Raw genomic sequence first — 18,688 nt, forward strand, 5'->3', positions numbered from 1 at the left:
GTACAGTTAATAAATTTACTTTTAAAATATTTAACATCCAAATTAATTAATGAAATCGAATAGAGGTGGCTGGGCAGGTGATGTGTTGCAGCTGTAGTATGTGGGGACTGGTGGATGCCAGCGCGATCCATGGTGACCACATCTGCAACAAGTGTTGGCTACTTGAGGAACTTCGGCTCAGAGTTGATGAGCTGGAGTCCGAGCTGTGGACGCTGCAACACATCAGGGAGGGGAAGTTACCTGGACACTGTTTCAGGAGACAGTCACACCCCTTAGATTAATTACATCAAATTTGGATCATGGTCAGGGACAGGAAGGTGTGACTGTGAGGGAAGCAGGTATGGGGATCTAGAATTTAGCTTTGGAGGAGCCTCACCCAGTGCCCTTGTCCAATCGGTACGAGGTTCTTGCTCCCGATGTGGATGGGGGCACAGACTGTAGGGCGGATGAGCAAACTGACCACAGCACCGTGGTACAGAGCGCCATTCAAGTGGAGGGAGAAATGTAGTAGTAATAGGGGAGAGCATAGTTAGGGGAATAGATACTGTCCTTTGCAGCAAAGACAGAGTCCCAAAGGCGGTGTTGCCTACCTGGTGCCAAGGTTAAGGGCATCTCTTCTGGGCTGGAGAGGAACTTGGAGTGGGAGGGGAAGGATCCAGTTGTTGTGGTCCATGTAGGTATCAATGACATAGGTAGGACTAGGAAAGAGGTTCTGCTGAGGGAGTACGAGCAGCTCGGGGATAAATTAAAAAGCAGAACCACAAAGGTAATAATCTCCAGATTACTACCTACCTGAGCCACGTGCAAATTGGCGTAGGGTAAAGAAGATTAGAGAGGTAAATGTGTGGCTCAAAGATTGGTGTGGGAGAAATGGGCTCTGATTCATGGGACACTGGCACCAGTACTGGGGAAGGAGAGAGCTGTTCTGTTGGGAGAGGCTTCATTTGAACCATGTTGGGACCAGTGTCCTGGCAAATTGTATAACTAGGGTTGTAGATAGGACTTTAAACTAATTAGTGTGGGGGAAGGGTTCAGTTGAAGTCAAAAAGAATCGAGTGCGCAGAGGTGCAGGGTAATGAAGAGGTGAACGATAATCAAAGTGTGACAGGAAGGGGCAGGAAATATAAGCAGAAGAGTGCAGCAGAAATTAGAACCAGAATGAGTAATAATGGTAAAAAGTCAAAGCTTAAAGCTCTTTATCTGAATGCATACAACATCTGTAACAAGATAGATGAGTTGACGACACAAATAGAAATAAATTAATATGATTTGATAACTATTCCAGAGACGTGATTGCAGAGTGACCGAGACTGGGAACTCAATATTCACTTGACATTCCGGAAAAATAGGCAGAAAGGAAAAGGAGGTGGGGTAGCTTTGTTAATAAAGGAAGGTATCAGCGCGGTGGTGAGTCGTGACATAGGTGCAATAGATCGTGATGTGGAAGCAGTTTGGGTGGAAATAAGGGATACAAGGGGAAGGAGTCACAGGTGGGAGTTGGCTCTGAGCCCCCAAAGAGTTGCCTCACTGTAGGACAAAGTATAAATCCGGAAATAATGGAGGCGTGTAAGAAAGGTGCTATAATTGTCATGGGTGATTTTAATCTGTTTATTGACTGGGTAAATCAGATTGGCAGGGGTAACATAGAAGACCAATTTGTAGAGTGCATCAGGGATTGTTTCTTAGAGCAGTACATTGCAGAACCCATGCGGGAACAGGCTATTTTAGATTTAGTAATGTGTAATGAGGTGGGATTAAGAGATCTCGTAGTTAAGGATCCTCTAAGGGGCAGCGATCACAACATGGTAGAATTTCAAATTCAGTTTGAGAGTGAGCAACTCGGGTCTCAAACCAGTGTCCTCAACTTAAATAAGGGCAATTACAGAGGTATGAAGAAAGAGTTGTCTAAAGTGGGCTGGGAAAATAGACTAAGGGGAAGGTCAGTGGATGAGCAGTAGCAGACATTTAAGCAGATATTTCATAACGCTCAGCAAAAATTTATCCCAGTCAAAAAAAAGGACTCGATAAGAATGATGAAGCACCCGTGGTTAACAAAGGTGGTCAAGGAGAGTATCCAATCAATAACTAAGGCATACAAAGTGGTGAAAAGTAGTGGTGGACCAGAGGATTGAGAATGTTTTAGGAACAAGCAGCGGAGACTAAAAAGCAAATAAAGTGGGAGAAAATTGATTATGTCAGTAAATTGTCAATAAATATAAAAACATCAGCAAGAGCTTCTACGGGTATATAAAAAGAGAGTGACTCAAGCGAGCGTGGGGACCCTTGGAGGATGCGAGTGGAGAATTGATAACAGGGAACAGGGAAATGGCAGATAATTTAAACCAATATTTTGCATTGGTCTTCACGGTGAAGGACACTATAAACATCCCAAATATATCAGATAAACAAAGAGCTAATGGGAGGAAAGATCTTGTAACAATTTCTATCACGAGGGACAAAGTATTTGAGAAACTAATGGGACTAAAGGCAGACAAGTCTCCAGGACCTGATGATTTGCATCCAAGGGTTTTAAAGGAAGTAGCTGCAGAGATAGTGGAGGCATTGGTCAAAATATTCCAGAACTCACTGGATTCCAGGAGGGTCCCAGCAGATTGGAAAACTGCTAATGTGACACCCCTGTTCAAGAAGGGAGGGAGACAACAAGCAGGGAACTATAGGCCAGTCAGCCTAACATCTGTGGTTGAGAAAATGTTAGAGTCCATTATTAAGGAAGAAATAGCAGGACATTTAGAAAAGCTTAACGCGATCAAACAGAGTCAACATGGTTTTGCAAAAGGGAAATCATGTTTGACAAATTTGCCAGAGCTCTTTGAGGATATAACAAGCAGAGTTGATAAAAGGGAACCGGTAGATGGAGTGTATTTGGATTTCCAGAAGGCATTCGATAAGGTGCCACATAAAAGGTTATTGCACAAGATAGGAGCTCACGGTATTGGGGGTAATGTATTAGCATGGATTGAGGATTGTTAACACACAAGACAGAGTCAGGATTAATGGGTCTTTTTCAGGTTGGAAAGACGTAACTAGTGGAGTGCCACAAGGATCAGTCCTAGGGCCTCAATTATTTACTATCTATATTAATGACTTAGAGGAGGGGGCAGAGTGTAATGTATCCAAATTTCTGACAATACAAAAATAGGTGGGAGGGCGTGTTGTGATGAGGACATAAGGAATCTGCAAGGGGATATAGACAGGCTGAGTGAGTGGACAAAAACTTGGCAGATGGAGTTTAATGTAGGAAAGTGAGGTCATGCACTTTGGTAGGAAGAATCAAAAGGCAGACTATTATTTAAATGGAGAGAGACTCCAAAAAAGTGCAACACAGAGGGATCTGGGTGTTCTTGTGCATGAAACACAAAAAGTTAGCATGTAGGTGCAGCAAGTAATTAAGAAGGCAAATAGAATTTTGGCCTGTATTGCTAGGGGGTTGGTGATTAAAAATAGGAAAGTCTTGATACTACTCTACAGGGTGTTGGTGAGGCCGCACCTGGAGTACGTGTACAGTTTTGGTCCCCGTATTTAAGAAAGGATTTACCGGCATTGGAGACAGTTTGAAAGAGATTCACTAGGCTGATTCCTGGGATGAAGGGGTTGACTTATCAAGAACGGCTAAACAGGTTAGGCCTTTATTCATTAGAGATTAGAAGAATGAGGGGTGATCTTATTGAAACCTACAAGATTCTGAGGGGGCTTGACAGGGTAGATGTTGAGAAGATGTTTCCACTAGTGGGGGAATCTCCAACTAGGGGACATAGTTACAGAATAAGGGGACACTCATTTAAAACTGAGATGCAAAGGAATTTCTTCTCTCAAAGGGTAGCAAATGTCTGGAATTCTCTACCTCAGAGGGTTGTGGAGGCTAGATCACTAAGTATTTAAAGAGGAGGTAGATAGATTTTTGAAATATCGGGGTGTTGAGGGCTATGAGGAGCTGGCACAAAAGAGGAGTTGAGGCCTGGGGCAGATCAGCCATGATCTTATTGAATGGCAGGGCAGGCTTGAGGGGCCGAATGGCCTACTCCTGCTCCTATTTCTTATGTCCTTATGGTGGCCCAGAGGATCTTATGGATGCCCAGTCTTGAGTTGCTAGATCTGTTCGAAACCTATCCCATTTAGCACAGTAGTGCCATACAACATGATGGAGGGTATCCTCAACATGAAGACAGGACTGTGTCTCCACAGGGTTGAGCGGTGGTCACTCCTACTAATACTGTCATAGACAGATGCATCTGCGGCAGGTAGATTGGGGAGGACGGGGTGAAGTAGGCCTTTCCTCTTCTTGGTTGCCGCATCTGCTCCCACAAACCCAATTTTGGCACAAGCCATCAGATGTGAGGAAGGAGGGCTTTGCAGGGTTGACAGGACTGGGTTTGCTGCTGCTGTCGTTTCTGGTACCTTGGCCAATATCGGGTGGTCCTTCTGGTTTCATTTCTTTTAGACTTCGTAGAGTTTGATACAACTGAGTAGCTTACTGGACTATTTCAGAGGGCATTTAAGAGTCAACCACAAAGCACTGTACTCTCCTATTTAAATGCAGAACGGAGAGGAGACCTGACAGGGCTGCTCACAGCTTTTAAAAATCAATAGGGACAAACCAGGATGCACAACCCTCGCCATGCACAACGCAGATGCAGGAGAGAGCTCTCCCATAAAACAGCATCCTCACCGCCTAGCTCTTCAGGAACTGGCCCAGGTGAAAGCAAAAGTCCAGTGCATGTTGGAAACCAACCTGACTGATCCCAGTCAAGGAGCTGGAGCTGCCCAGTTGTGCTCGTGCCTAAGCCCAGTGCTTCAACCAGGCTCTGCATTGACTCCAGAAAGGTTAATGTCGTGACCAGGGCAGACTCCTACCCAACTGCTCACCTGGACGAATGCATTAACAGGGTCGTAAGCGCCCATGTATAACAAAAATAGATCTGTAAAGGGATACTAGTAGGTTTCCTTTACACCCCAGGATAAGGAAGTATTGATCTTTGTCACCCCACACGCTTTTTCCAATGTCAAATTATACCATTCAGACTAAGAAATGCTCCAGCCACCTTACAAAGGCTATTGAACCAGGTATTGGCTGGACTTTATTTTTATTCATTCTCAGGATGTGGGCTTCTCTGGCTGGGCCAGCATTTATTGCCCATCCCTAATTGCCCCTTGAGAAGGTGGTGGTGAGCTGCCTTCTTGAACCGCTGCAGTCCATGTGGTGTAGCTACACCCACAGTGTTGTTAGGGAGGGAGTTCCAGGATTTTGACCCAGCGACAGTGAAGGAATAGCGACATATTTCCAAGTCAGGATGGTGAGTGACTTGGAGGGTAACTTCCAGGTGGTGGTGTTCCCATCTATCTGCTGCCCTTGTCCTTCTAAATGGTAGTGGTTGTGGGTTTGGAAGGTGCTGTCGAAGGAGCCTTGGTGAATTCCTGCAGTGCATCTTGTAGATGGTACACACACTGCTGCTACTGTGTGTCGGTGGTGGAGGGAGTGAATGTTTGTGGATGGGGTGCAAATCAAGCGCTGCTTTGTCCTGGATGGTGTCAAGCTTCTCAGTGTTGTTGGAGCTGCACTCATCCAGGCAAGTGGGGAGTATTCCATCACACTCCTGACTTGTGCCTTGTAGATGGTGGACAGGCTTTGGGGAGTCAGAAGGTGAGTTACTCATCGCAGGATTCCCAGTATCTGACCTGCTCTTGTAGCCACAGCATTTATATGGCTGGTGCAGTTCAGTTTCTGGTCAATGGTAACCCCCAGGATGTTGATGGTAGGGGATTCAGTGATGGTAATGCCTTTGAATGTCAAGCAGCAATGGTTAGATTCTCTCTTGTTGAGATGATGATTGCCTGGCGCTTGTGAGGCATGAATGTTACTTGCCAATTGTTAGCCCAAACCTGCATATTGTACAGGTCTTGCTGCATTTGGACATGGGCTGCTTCAGTATCTGAGGAGTCGCAAATGGTGCTGAACATTATGCAATCATCAGCAAACACCCCCACTTCTGACCTTATGATGGAAGGAAGGTCATTGATGAAGCAGCTGAAGATGGTTGGGCCGAGGACACTACCCTGAGGAACTCCTGCAGTGGTGTCCTGGAGCTGAGATGACTGTCCTCCAACAACCACAACCATCTCCTTTTGTGCTGGGTATGACTCCAAACAGTGGGGAGTTTTCCCCCTGATTTCCATTGACTCCAGTTTTGCTAGGGCTCCTTGATGCCACACTCGGTCAAATGCTGCCTTGATGTCAAGGGCAGTCACACTGGAGTTCAGCTCTTTTGTCCATGTTTGAACCAAGGCTGTAATGAGGTCAGGAGCTGAGTGATTGTGTAGTGTACCTTGGTAACCTGCTGGTATAAAGTGACATTTGGAGAGGTGACTTTGAACAGCTGAAGGCCCTTTATGGAGGTTTACAGTTAGTTGATTTAGTGGTAAATCTTGAAATGAGCGTGTTTGCAAAAGCCCAAGTAACCTCCCTCGGGCATATAGCAGATCAGGGACAGCTGTTCCCTTGAACAGAAGTGCAGCCATTGATGGACTTCCCTGCCTCCAAGACTAAATGGGAAATCATGCACTTTTTGGGGATGTGTGGCTTCCACCACAAGTTCATCCCAAACCTCAGCATGAGAGCCGACCCACTGATGGACTTTTTACAGAAATAAAGGAGGGTAGTGTGTTCAGGGGAGTGCCAAGCAGCTTTTGAGAGGCCGAACGCCATCTTCATCAATGAACTGGTTGCGGCCACCCGCAACTTCAATCAGTCCTTCAAGATAGCTATTGATGCAAGTGACCTGGGGGTGGGTGCTGTCCTGCTCCAATAAGATCCATCAGGCACAGAGAGGCCAGTGGAGACTTCTCCAGAAAATTAAATAGACAACAAAAGTGCTACTGCACTGTGGGGAAGGAAACCCTGGGGCTGTGACCAGCACTTACAGATTCTGAAGTATTATGTCTGCCACGGGTACAGGGAGACCTCAGTATTGACTGACAACAACCCTCTAACCTTTGGGGAAAAATCCCAAGCCCAGAATGCCAGGCTATTTTGGTGAAGTTTGCTATTGCCCTATGACACATTGCAGGGAGGGACAATATGATAGCTGATTCTCTGTCCAGAATTTAACTCCAATCAGAACCACCAGGGTATCAAGGCTGTTAAAGAGCATTGCTGTATGAGTTACAGTGAATGGGTGTGCACGTGTTTCTTGTTTATTAACATTTTTTGACACCTTGTAATGAAACGTCCACAGTCACCTTTCATTCCCTCTATGGTGGAGGGGTAATGATGATGTGCTTTATAAAATATTCATTTAGAATGTCATCAGCTGGATATACATGTGTATTGAACCTTTTTGAGAAGAACATTTTTCCTGAGAAAAGGACACTGGCTGACAGCAGCCGCTATGCTGCATTTGCAAAGGACACAAGCTGTTTTTATGGAGACACTGAGTCCATGGAGCTCTAAGACAGGTCACGTGATCCAGCTCCTGGGTGTAAAAATACACTGGATTTATAGTAGTTAGAGAGAGACTGCATCTTTACCTGAGTGAGGAGTTTCAGCAATAAAACTAACTCTTTCGTCCTTAATTTGAGGAACCTGGCTGGCTTATTTCTTACTCTGAGTGACACAGAATCAAATATATATTCAATTGGCAAGGTCGCCTTTTTAAATTCAAACTCTGTTTATAACCAGCTCAGGCATTGGGACAAAGGTAGGACTGCTCACCCCTGCTAACCTCATTGTAACAGCGTATTCTAATGGTAAATGGACTCTGTTAACCGGGATTTTTGATTAACCAGCACCACCCATTCGCTGTGCGTGCTGGATAATAGCGATTTGAGTGTAATGACAAAAAAGCAGCGCTGGAGAACTGAGTGGGACTGAAAGTAGAAAGTGTTGAAGGAGGTGGCTGTAGAGATAGTAGATGCACTGCTGACCATCTTTCAAAATTCTGTAAGACTTTGGAATGGTTCCTGCATTGGAAGGTGGCAAATGTAACCCCACTATTTAAGGAAGAAGGGGGAGAGAAAACAGTCTCCAGACCTGTTAGTCTGTCGGAGAAAATGCTAGAATCTGTTATAAAGGATGTGATAACAGGACACTTGGGGAAATAATGGTAGGATTGGGCAGAGTCAACATGGATTTATGAAAGGGAAATGTTTAACAATCCTGTTGGAGTTTTTTGAGGATGTAAAGAATAGATAAGGGACAACCAGCGGATGTGGTGTATTTGGATTTTCAGAAGGCTTTCAATAAAGTCCCACACAGGAGGTTGGTGAACAAAATGAGAGCACATGGGATTGGGGGGAATAGACTGACACGGATTGAGAATTGGTTAAAGACAGAGGACAGAGAGTAGGAATAAACAGGTCACTCTCAGGTTGGCAGGCTGTGACCAGTGGGGTACTACAAGGATCAGTGCTTGGGCCCCAGCTGGTCACAATCTGTATCAATGGTTTGGATGTGGGGATTAAATGTAACATTTCCAAGGTTGTAGATGACACAAGACTAGGCAGGAATGAGAGTTGAAGAGGATGCCAAGGTGCTTCAAGGGGACTTAGGCAGGCTAAATGAGCGGGCAAGAACATGGCAGATGGAATATAATGTGGGAAAATGTAAAGCTATCTACTTTGGTAGGACGATTGGAGATGCAGAGTATTTCTTAAATGGTGAGAGATTGGGAATTGTTCATGTCCAAAGGAACCCGGCTGACCTTGTTCATAAGTCACTGAACCCTAACATGTAGGTGTGACAAGCAATTAGTGGCCTTTATTGCAAGAGGATTTGAGTACAGGAGTAAAGATACCTTGCTGCAATTATATCGAGCCTTGGTGAGACCGCACCGGGAGTATTAGTCACAGTTTTGGTCTCCTTGCTTGAACAAGGATATACTTGTCATAGTGGGAGTGCAACAGAGGTTCATGAGACTGCCTCCATCCCAGGAATCATTGTCCTATGAGGAGAGATTGAGGAGACTGGGCTGGATGCTCGAGAGTTTAGAGGAATGAAAGCTCTTACAGGGCTCTACAAGGTAGGATGTTTCTCCTGGCTTGGGAGGGGGGGGTCGAGAACCAGAGGACAGTCTCAGGGTAAGGGGCAGGCCACTTAGGACTGAGACGAGGAGGAATTTCTTCCTCAGAAGGTGGTGAGTCTTTGGAATTCTCTACCCCAGAGGCTCAGTCACTCAGTATGTTCAAGACTGAGATTGGGATTGGGATTGGGGTTGGGGTTAGGGTTGGGGTGTCAGGTTTAGATTGGGGATGTTGATGTTGTGCTATTTTCTTGTCCAGGATACGAAGCCTCTCTGAATTGTGAGGGTTTAGGACGAGCCGAAACCACTGCTGAAACTGGGCCTCCAGCAGAACCCACAGACTCAGCAAAATGGCAACGGCGCAGGAGCCGGCTGCCGGGCAGGGATCACCGGCGGTTTTACCAGGAGCGCTGGAAGATGGACTATCTGATGGACTATGACTGCCTGAGGCACGGCCTGGTCTGTATGGTGTGCGGCAGCACCCTGGCCACCCTCAAGCTCAGCACCATCAAGAGGCACATCCTGCAGAAACACCAGGACACCATGCTCCTCACTCGCTCGGAGAAGGAGGTCGTCATTGCAACCTGGGTCGAGCATCTGGTGAACCACAGCTACCGACAGGACAAGCCAGATACTCTGGGGCTTGAACCCATAGCAGTCCACACAGATCTTGCCCCAGGTAGGTCTTGCAGCACTCGCTCAGGGGACACCTCTCATCCCAGCAGCTGTGGCCTCTTGTTTGTGTTGTTGTGAGCTCTCCAAGTCCCACTTGCTGCTTTATCAGGAGGAAGCCCTGGAACTCCTTCACCCATTTCACTAGACCTTTCCTGATCTGTATCTTAACTACACTTTCCCACATTCTGCACGGTTTCTGCAAGTTACAGCACAGGAACAGGCCATTGAGCCTAACTGGTCTCTGCCAGTGTTTATGCTCCACACCAACCTTCTTGATCACACCCTGTCACTATAGCTCTCACTGTGTGCATCTGCCGCCTCTCCCTCCACCTGTCTCTCTATCTCCCCCTCCGCCTGTCTCTCTCTCTCTCTCTCCCCCTCCGCCTGTCTCTCTCCACCCTCCGCCTGTCTCTCCCCCTCCGCCTGTGTCTCTCTCTCTCTCTCTCCCCCTCCGCCTGTCTCTCTCTCTCTCTCCCCCTCCGCCTGTCTCTCTCTCTCTCTCTCCCCCTCCGCCTGTCTCTCTCTCTCTCTCTCCCCCTCCGCCTGTCTCTCTCTCTCCCCCTCCGCCTCTCTCTCTCTCCCCCTCCGCCTCTCTCTCTCTCTCTCCCCCTCCGCCTCTCTCTCTCTCTCTCCCCCCTCCGCCTCTCTCTCTCTCTCTCCCTATCCGCCTCTCTCTCTCTCTCTCCCTATCCGCCTCTCTCTCTCTCTCTCCCTATCCGCCTGTCTCTCTCTCTCTCCCTATCCGCCTGTCTCTCTCTCTCTCCCTATCCGCCTGTCTCTCTCTCTCTCCCTATCCGCCTGTCTCTCTCTCTCTCCCTATCCGCCTGTCTCTCTCTCTCTCTCTCCCTATCCGCCTGTCTCTCTCTCTCTCTCTCCCTATCCGCCTGTCTCTCTCTCTCTCTCTCCCTATCCGCCTGTCTCTCTCTCTCTCTCTCCCTATCCGCCTGTCTCTCTCTCTCTCTCTCCCTATCCGCCTGTCTCTCTCTCTCTCTCTCCCTATCCGCCTGTCTCTCTCTCTCTCTCTCCCTATCCGCCTGTCTCTCTCTCTCTCTCTCCCTATCCGCCTGTCTCTCTCTCTCTCTCTCCCTATCCGCCTGTCTCTCTCTCTCTCTCTCCCTATCCGCCTGTCTCTCTCTCTCTCTCTCCCTATCCGCCTGTCTCTCTCTCTCTCTCTCCCTATCCGCCTGTCTCTCTCTCTCTCTCTCCCTATCCGCCTGTCTCTCTCTCTCTCTCTCCCTATCCGCCTGTCTCTCTCTCTCTCTCTCCCTATCCGCCTGTCTCTCTCTCTCTCTCTCCCTATCCGCCTGTCTCTCTCTCTCTCTCCCTATCCGCCTGTCTCTCTCTCTCTCTCTCCCTATCCGCCTGTCTCTCTCTCTCTCCCTATCCGCCTGTCTCTCTCTCTCTCTCCCTCTCCGCCTGTCTCTCTCTCTCTCCCTCTCCGCCTGTCTCTCTCTCTCCCTCTCCGCCTGTCTCTCTCTCTCTCCCTCTCCGCCTGTCTCTCTCTCTCTCCCTCTCCGCCTGTCTCTCTCTCTCTCTATCCGCCTGTCTCTCTCTCTCTCTCTCCCTATCCGCCTGTCTCTCTCTCTCTCTCTCCCTATCCGCCTGTCTCTCTCTCTCTCTCTCCCTATCCGCCTGTCTCTCTCTCTCTCTCCCTATCCGCCTGTCTCTCTCTCTCTCTCTCCCTATCCGCCTGTCTCTCTCTCTCTCTCTCCCTATCCGCCTGTCTCTCTCTCTCTCTCTCCCTCTCCGCCTGTCTCTCTCTCTCTCCCTCTCCGCCTGTCTCTCTCTCTCTCCCTCTCCGCCTGTCTCTCTCTCTCTCCCTCTCCGCCTGTCTCTCTCTCTCTCCCTCTCCGCCTGTCTCTCTCTCTCTCTCTGCCTGTCTCTCTCTCTGCCTGTCTCTCTCTCTGCCTGTCTCTCTCTCTCTCTCTGCCTGTCTCTCTCTCTCTCTCTGCCTGTCTCTCTCTCTCTCTCTCTGCCTGTCTCTCTCTCTCTCTCTCTGCCTGTCTCTCTCTCTCTCTCTCTCTCTCTGCCTGTCTCTCTCTCTCTCTCTCTGCCTGTCTCTCTCTCTCTCTCTCTGCCTGTCTCTCTCTCTCTCTCTCTGCCTGTCTCTCTCTCTCTCTCTCTGCCTGTCTCTCTCTCTCTCTCTCTGCCTGTCTCTCTCTCTCTCTCTGCCTGTCTCTCTCTCTCTCTCTGCCTGTCTCTCTCTCTCTCTCTGCCTGTCTCTCTCTCTCTCTCTCTCTGCCTGTCTCTCTCTCTCTCTCTGCCTGTCTCTCTCTCTCTCTCTCTCTGCCTGTCTCTCTCTCTCTCTGCCTGTCTCTCTCTCTCTCTCTGCCTGTCTCTCTCTCTCTCTCTGCCTGTCTCTCTCTCTCTCTCTGCCTGTCTCTCTCTCTCTCTCTCTGCCTGTCTCTCTCTCTCTCTCTCTGCCTGTCTCTCTCTCTGCCTGTCTCTCTCTCTCTGCCTGTCTCTCTCTCTCTCTCTCTGCCTGTCTCTCTCTCTCTCTCTGCCTGTCTCTCTCTCTCTGCCTGTCTCTCTCTCTCTCTCTGCCTGTCTCTCTCTCTCTGCCTGTCTCTCTCTCTCTCTCTCTGCCTGTCTCTCTCTCTCTCTCTCTGCCTGTCTCTCTCTCTCTGCCTGTCTCTCTCTCTCTCTCTCTCTGCCTGTCTCTCTCTCTCTCTCTCTCTGCCTGTCTCTCTCTCTCTCTCTCTCTGCCTGTCTCTCTCTCTCTCTCTGCCTGTCTCTCTCTCTCTCTCTCTCTGCCTGTCTCTCTCTCTCTCTCTCTCTCTGCCTGTCTCTCTCTCTCTCTCTCTGCCTGTCTCTCTCTCTCTCTCTGCCTGTCTCTCTCTCTCTCTGCCTGTCTCTCTCTCTCTCTCTGCCTGTCTCTCTCTCTCTCTCTCTGCCTGTCTCTCTCTCTCTCTCTGCCTGTCTCTGTCTCACGGTCTGTAATTTTCTTCCAGTGACAACTCCAGCCCTGGACCCCGTCCCGGCCGAGCTCGCTCTCAGCCCGGAATCAGCCCAGCCGATGCCGACGCTGAGGGTTGAAGGGGTCGGGCAGTCGAGGAAAGGCGGCGCCCCGGGGAAGGAGGCGGTGTCCCGGCGGCCGGGGAAGCCGGTGCGGCGATATTACCAGGAGCGCTGGAGGACCGAGTACCTGATGGACTATGACTGCCTGCGGAACGGCCTGGTCTGTATGGTGTGCGGCAGCACCCTGGCCACCCTCAAGCTCAGCACCATCAAGCGGCACATCCTGCAGAAACACCAGGCCTCACTCAGCCTAACTCCCAGCGAGAGGGACGTCGTCATGGCATCATGGGTGGAGCACCTCCTCAACCAATCACAGATCAACATCGAGCAGCAGGGGGCGGGGCCCGATCGTCTCCCCCAATCACGCATTGAGCCTCAGTGGGCGGGCCCGGCCTCCGGCATTGCTGACCAATCGCGGCCCAAGCAACGTAGCACGTCGCCGGCGCGTCTCCACCAATTGCAGATCTCAGCTCCGGCCCTTTTTGACCAATCAGGCTTCGAGCAGCCCGGGACGGCGGCCAACTGGCAGCACTTCAACCAGTCACAGCCCGGTGGCCAAGAGGCGGGGCCGGCTAGCGTTCATCTTAACCAATCACAGACTAACGGGCAAGGGGCTCGGCTGCCAAGCGTCCACTTCAACCAATCAGAGACCGTCAGCCTAGGGACGGGACCGCCCAGCGCCCACCTGAACCAATCACAGACCGACAGCCAAGGGGCGGGGCCGCCGGTCTTCAGCCTCAACGAATCACAAATGAACATAGGTAAGCGCGAGGCGGCGCCTGCCATGTTTAACCAATCAGGTTTCGAGGCGCGAGGAACCATGACAATCCAGCACTTCCAGCAGTCTCAGAGCGACATCAAACTACAAGGGGCGGGTTCATCGCAGCGTTTTCACCAATCACACGTCGAAGGGCAGGGGGCGGAGCCACCTTACGAACTGCACCAATCAGAGATCAATGTCGATCAGCGAGGGGTGGAGCCAGAACCCCCTGCAGGTACTAAGCCCATCCATGGTCCTGAGGCAAAGTCTCTGAATGGGGGGGATCTCAGGGCTTCTCACCCCTCCCCCATCCATGGTCCTGAGGCAAAGTCTCTGAATGGGGGGGAATCCCAGTGCCTCTCACCCCTCCCCCATCCATGGTCCTGAGGCAAAGTCTCTGAATGGGGGGGGGGGAATCCCAGTGCCTCTCACCCCTCCCCCATCCATGGTCCTGAGGCAAAGTCTCTGAATGGGGGGGTGGGGGTGGGAAATCCCAGTGCCTCTCACCCCTCCCCCATCCATGGTCCTTGGCATGTGGTAACTTGTGGGTTGATGCTGAAGATGTGGGCAGGGTTCTCAATGAGCACTTTGTCTCTGTCTTCACCAAGGAGAGGGATGATGCAGACACCCTAGTTAAAGAGGGAGGAGTGTGAAATATTAGATACAATGAGCATAGTGAGAGAGGAAGCACTGGAGTGACTGGCATCCTTGAAGGTGGATAAGTCCCCAGAGCCGGATGGATTGTGTCCCAGGCGGCTGAGAGAAGCCAGGGAGGAAATAGCGGATACTCTGAGGATCATTTTTCAATCCTCATTAGATACAGGCAAAGTCCCAGAGGATACGAGGTCTGCGAACATTGTACCATTATTTGAAAGAGGTGTGTGGGATAGGCCAGGAAATGATAGGCCGGTCAGCCTGACTTTGGTGGTGGGCAAATTATTGGAATCAGTTCTGAGAGACAGGAAAAGCTGTCACTTGGGAAGGCACGGATCGATCAGAGATAGTCAGCGTGGTTTTGTTAGGGGAAGATCATGTCTTACGAACTTAACTGAATTTCATGAGGAAGTAACAAGGAGGATTGATGAAGGGAGTGCAGTGGATGTTGTCTACATGGATTTCTGTAAGGGCATTTGACAAGGTCCCATATGGCAGACTGGTCAGGAAAGTGAGATCCCATGGGATACAGGGGAAGGTGGTGAGTTGGATCCAATATTGGCTCAGTGACAGGAAGCAAAGAGTAATGGTCGATGGGTGTTTTTGTGAGAGGAAAGCAGTTTCCAGTGGCGTTCCACAGGGCTCAGTGTTGGGGCCCTTGCTGTTGCCATGTATATTTATGATTTAGACTTAAATGTGGGAGGCATGATTGGGAAATTTGCAGATGACACAGTAATTGGCCGTGTAGTTGATAGTGAAGAGGATAGTTGTCGACTCCAGAATGATATCAATGGTTTGGTTGAGTGGGCGGAGAAGTGGCAAATGGAATTTAATCCAGAAAAGTGTGAGGTCATGTATTTGGGCAGGGCAAACAAAGCAAGGGAATACTCAATAAACAGGAGGATATTGAGAGGGGTGGAGGAAGTGAGAGACCTTGGAGAGCATTATCCACAGGTCCCTGAAGGTGGTAGGACAGGTGGATAAGGTGGTAAAGAAAGCATATGGAATGCTTCCCTTTATTGGACGAGGTATTGAATACAACAGCAGGGGTGTAATGATGGAACTGTATTAAACGCTGGTTAGTCCACAGCTGGAATTGTGCATACAATCCTGGTCACCTCATTACAGGAAGGACATCATTGCTCTGGAGAGGGAGCAGAGGAGATTTACAAGAATGTTGCCAGGGCTTGAAAATTGCAACAATCAGGAGAGATTGGAAGGGCTGGGATCCTTTTCCTTAGAACAGAGGAGGCTGAGGGGTGACCGAATTGAGGTGCACAAAATTATGAGGGGCCTAGAGAGGGTAGACAGGAAAGACCTTTTTCCATTAGCTGAGGGGTCAGTTACCAGGGGGCACAGATTGAAGGTGATTGGTAGAAGGATTAGAGGGGACATGAGGAAAAACATTTTCACCCAGAGGGTGGTGGGGGTCTGGAATTCACGGCCTGAGTTGGTGATTGAGGCTGAAACGCTCAATATTTAAAAGGTACCTGGATCTGCACCTGAAGTGCTGTAAGCTGCAAGGCTACGGACCAGGGGCTGGGAAGTGGGGGTAAAATGAGCGGCTAGTTTCTTTTTCTTCTCTCCTTTTTGGCCGGTGCATACATGATGGGCTGAATTCAGGCCACTTTGTGTACTGTAACTTTTCTATGGTTCTAGGTTTAACCTGTAATGAGGTGACCAGGATTGTATGCACAATTCCAGCTGTGGACTAACCAGCGTTTAATACAGTTCCATCATTACACCCCTGCTGTTGTATTCAATACCTCGTCCAATAATGAAAAGCATTCTATATGCTTCCTTTACCACTTTATCCACCTGTCCTACCACCTTCAGGGACCTGTGGATATGCTCTCCAAGGTCTCTCACTTCCTCAACCCCTCAATATCCTCCTGTTTATTGAGTATTCCCTTGCTTTGTTTGCCCTGCCCAAATGCATTACCTCACAATTTATTGGAGTTCTTTGAAGAAGTCATATTTGCCATGAATAAAGGGGAACTGGTGGATGTGCTGTACTTAGATTTCCAGAAGGCATTTGATAAGGTGTCACGTCAAAGGTTATTGCAGAAAATATAAGCTCATGGTATAGGGGTTAACATATTGGCATGGATAGAAGATTGGCTGGCTAACAGGAAGCAGAGAGTAGGCATAAATGGGCCTTTTCCTGGTTGATAGGATGTGATGACTGGTGTACCACAGGGATCAGAGCTGGGGCCTTAACTGTTTACAATTTATATCAATGACTTGGATGAAGGGACTGAAGGAAGGTTGCTAAATTTGCAGACGACACAAAGATTGGTAGGAAAGTAAATTGTGAAGAGGATGGAAGGAGAGTACAAAGTGACAAAGGTAGATTAAGTGAGTGAGTAAAGATCTGGTAAATGGGGTATAATGTGGGAAAATGTGAAATTGTTCATTTTGGCAGGAAGGATAAAAAAGAAGCTTATTATCTAAATGGTGAGAGATTGAGGAGCTCTGAGATTCAGAGGGATCTTGGTGTCCTAGTGCATGAATCACAAAAGGTTAGTATACAGGAACAGCAGGGAATTAGGAAAGTTAATAGATGTGAGTCTTTGGAACTCCCTTCCTGAAAAGGCGGTGGAAGCAGAGTCTTTGAATATTGTTAAGGCAGAGCGAGATAGATTCTTGATTAACAAGGGGGTGAAAGGTTATCGGGGGTGGGCAGGAATGTAGAGTTGAGGTTACAATCAGATCAGCCACGATCTTATTGAATGGTGGAGCAGGCTCGAGGGGCCGAATGGCCTACTCCTGCTCCTTGTTCATATGAATGGGGATCCCAATACCTCTTCCCCTGTCCCCCATCCATGGTCCTGAGGCAACATCTCTGAATGGAGGATCATATTGTCAGTGCGACTGAGTATGTAGCGATCAGTGGGGGGATTGCTGTGTGCATCAGGGGGTTGAGTGTGTCGGGGCATGGGGTGAGTGTGTCAGGGTGAGGGTGCGTGTGTCAGGCGGGTGTGCATGTGTCAGGCAGGTGTACGTGTGTCAGGCGGGTGTACGTGTGTCAGGCGGGTGTGCGTGTGTCAGGGTGGGGGTGAGTGTGTCAGGTGGGTGAGTGTGTCAGGGTAGGGGTGAGTGCTGGGGTGGGGCTGTCGGGGTGGATGTGAGTGTGTTGGAATGGGGGCTAATGTGTCAGGGCGGTGTGAGTGTGTCAGGGCGGTGTGAGTGTGTCAGGGCAGTGTGAGTGTGTCAGGGCGGTGTGAGTGTGTCAGGGTGGTGTGAGTGTGTCAGGGTGGGGGTGAGGGTTTCAGGTGGGTGAGTGTGCCAGGGTGGGGGTGAGTGTGCTGGGGTGGGGGTGAGTGTGTCAGGTGGGTGAGTGTGTCAGGGTGAGGGTGAGTGTGTCAGGGTGAGGGTGTGTGTCGGGTGGGTGAGTGTGTCAGGGTGAGGGTGAGTGTGTCAGGGTGGAGGTGAGTGTGCCAGGGTGGGGGTGAGTGTGCTGGGGTGGGGCTGTCCGGGTGGGGGTGACTGTGTCAGGGTGAGGGTGAGTGTGTCAGGTGGGTGAGTGTGTCAGGGTGAGGGTGAGTGTGTGGGGGTGAGTGTGTCAGGGTGAGGGTGAGTGTGTCAGGGCGGTGTGAGTGTGTCAGGGCGGTGAGAGTGTGTCAGGGTGGGGTGAGGGTTTCAGGTGGGTGAGTGTGTCAGGGTGGGGGTGAGTGTGTCAGGATGGAGGTGAGTGTGTCAGGATGGAGGTGAGTGTGCCAGGGTGGGGGTGAGTGTGTCAGGGTGAGGGTGAGTGTGTCAGGGTGAGGGTGAGTGTGTCCGGGTGAAGGTGAGTGTGTCCGGGTGAGGGTGAGTGGGTGAGGGTGAGTGTGTCAGGTGGGTGAGTGTGTCAGGCGGGTGAGTGTGTCAGGGTGAGAGTGAGTATCTCAGGGTGAGGGTGAGTGTGTCAGGGTGGAGGTGAGTGTGTCAGGCGGGTGAGTGTGTCAGGGTGAGGGTGAGTATCTCAGGGTGAGGGTGAGTGTGTCAGGGTGGAGGTGAGTGTGTCAGGCGGGTGAGTGTGTCAGGGTGAGGGTGAGTGTGTCAGGCGGGTGAGTGTGTCAGGTGGGTGAGTGTGTCAGGCGGGTGAGTGTGTCAGGCGGATGGTATGACTGTCGGTATCTGATTGTTAACTGGATTCTGCTTTCCTTCCCCCGGATCAGTTGCCGAGGTGTCCGGTTCTCCTGGTGCCAGTTCCATTGTGAAGGTGGTGGGTTTCCCAGTGTCGGTGGATCAGGCGCAGCTCCCTGTTGAAAATAACCGGGTCGGGGAGCAATGGACAGTGCAGCACAGCCCCCTGGCCAGGTTGTCCAGTAAAGGTGTTCGCCGTTACTACCAGCAGCGTTGGCGGGTCGAACACCTGATGGATTATGACTGGTGGCGGCATGGCCTGGTCTGCATGGTCTGTGGAAAATCCCTGGCTACACTGACCCTCAGCACCATTAAACGGCACATTCTCCAGAACCACCCACACTCGCTCAACTTCAGCCAGGCCGAGAAAGAGAACATTCTGGAAGCCTGGAACGAGAGGGCCTTGCAGCATGACTGTACA

At 50.0% G+C, this 18,688-nt stretch overlaps 1 protein-coding gene across 1 annotated transcript in view; it reads left to right on the plus strand.

The window, feature by feature from the left end:
• LOC144674627 (zinc finger translocation-associated protein-like) overlaps positions 1-18,688 on the plus strand; it is a 31,457-nt gene that overhangs the window by 7,222 nt on the left and 5,547 nt on the right. Inside the window, exons 2-4 of the mRNA XM_078535885.1 lie at positions 9,292-9,711; positions 12,659-13,720; positions 18,300-18,688. The exon at positions 18,300-18,688 is cut by the window's right edge and continues 352 nt beyond it. Coding sequence (XP_078392011.1) covers positions 9,292-9,711; positions 12,659-13,720; positions 18,300-18,688 — 1,871 coding nt within the window. The remainder of the gene's footprint in view (positions 1-9,291; positions 9,712-12,658; positions 13,721-18,299) is intronic.

The sequence above is a fragment of the Cetorhinus maximus genome, unplaced genomic scaffold (assembly GCF_964194155.1).
Source record: "Cetorhinus maximus unplaced genomic scaffold, sCetMax3.hap1.1 HAP1_SCAFFOLD_730, whole genome shotgun sequence".
Classification (NCBI taxonomy): domain Eukaryota; kingdom Metazoa; phylum Chordata; class Chondrichthyes; order Lamniformes; family Cetorhinidae; genus Cetorhinus; species Cetorhinus maximus.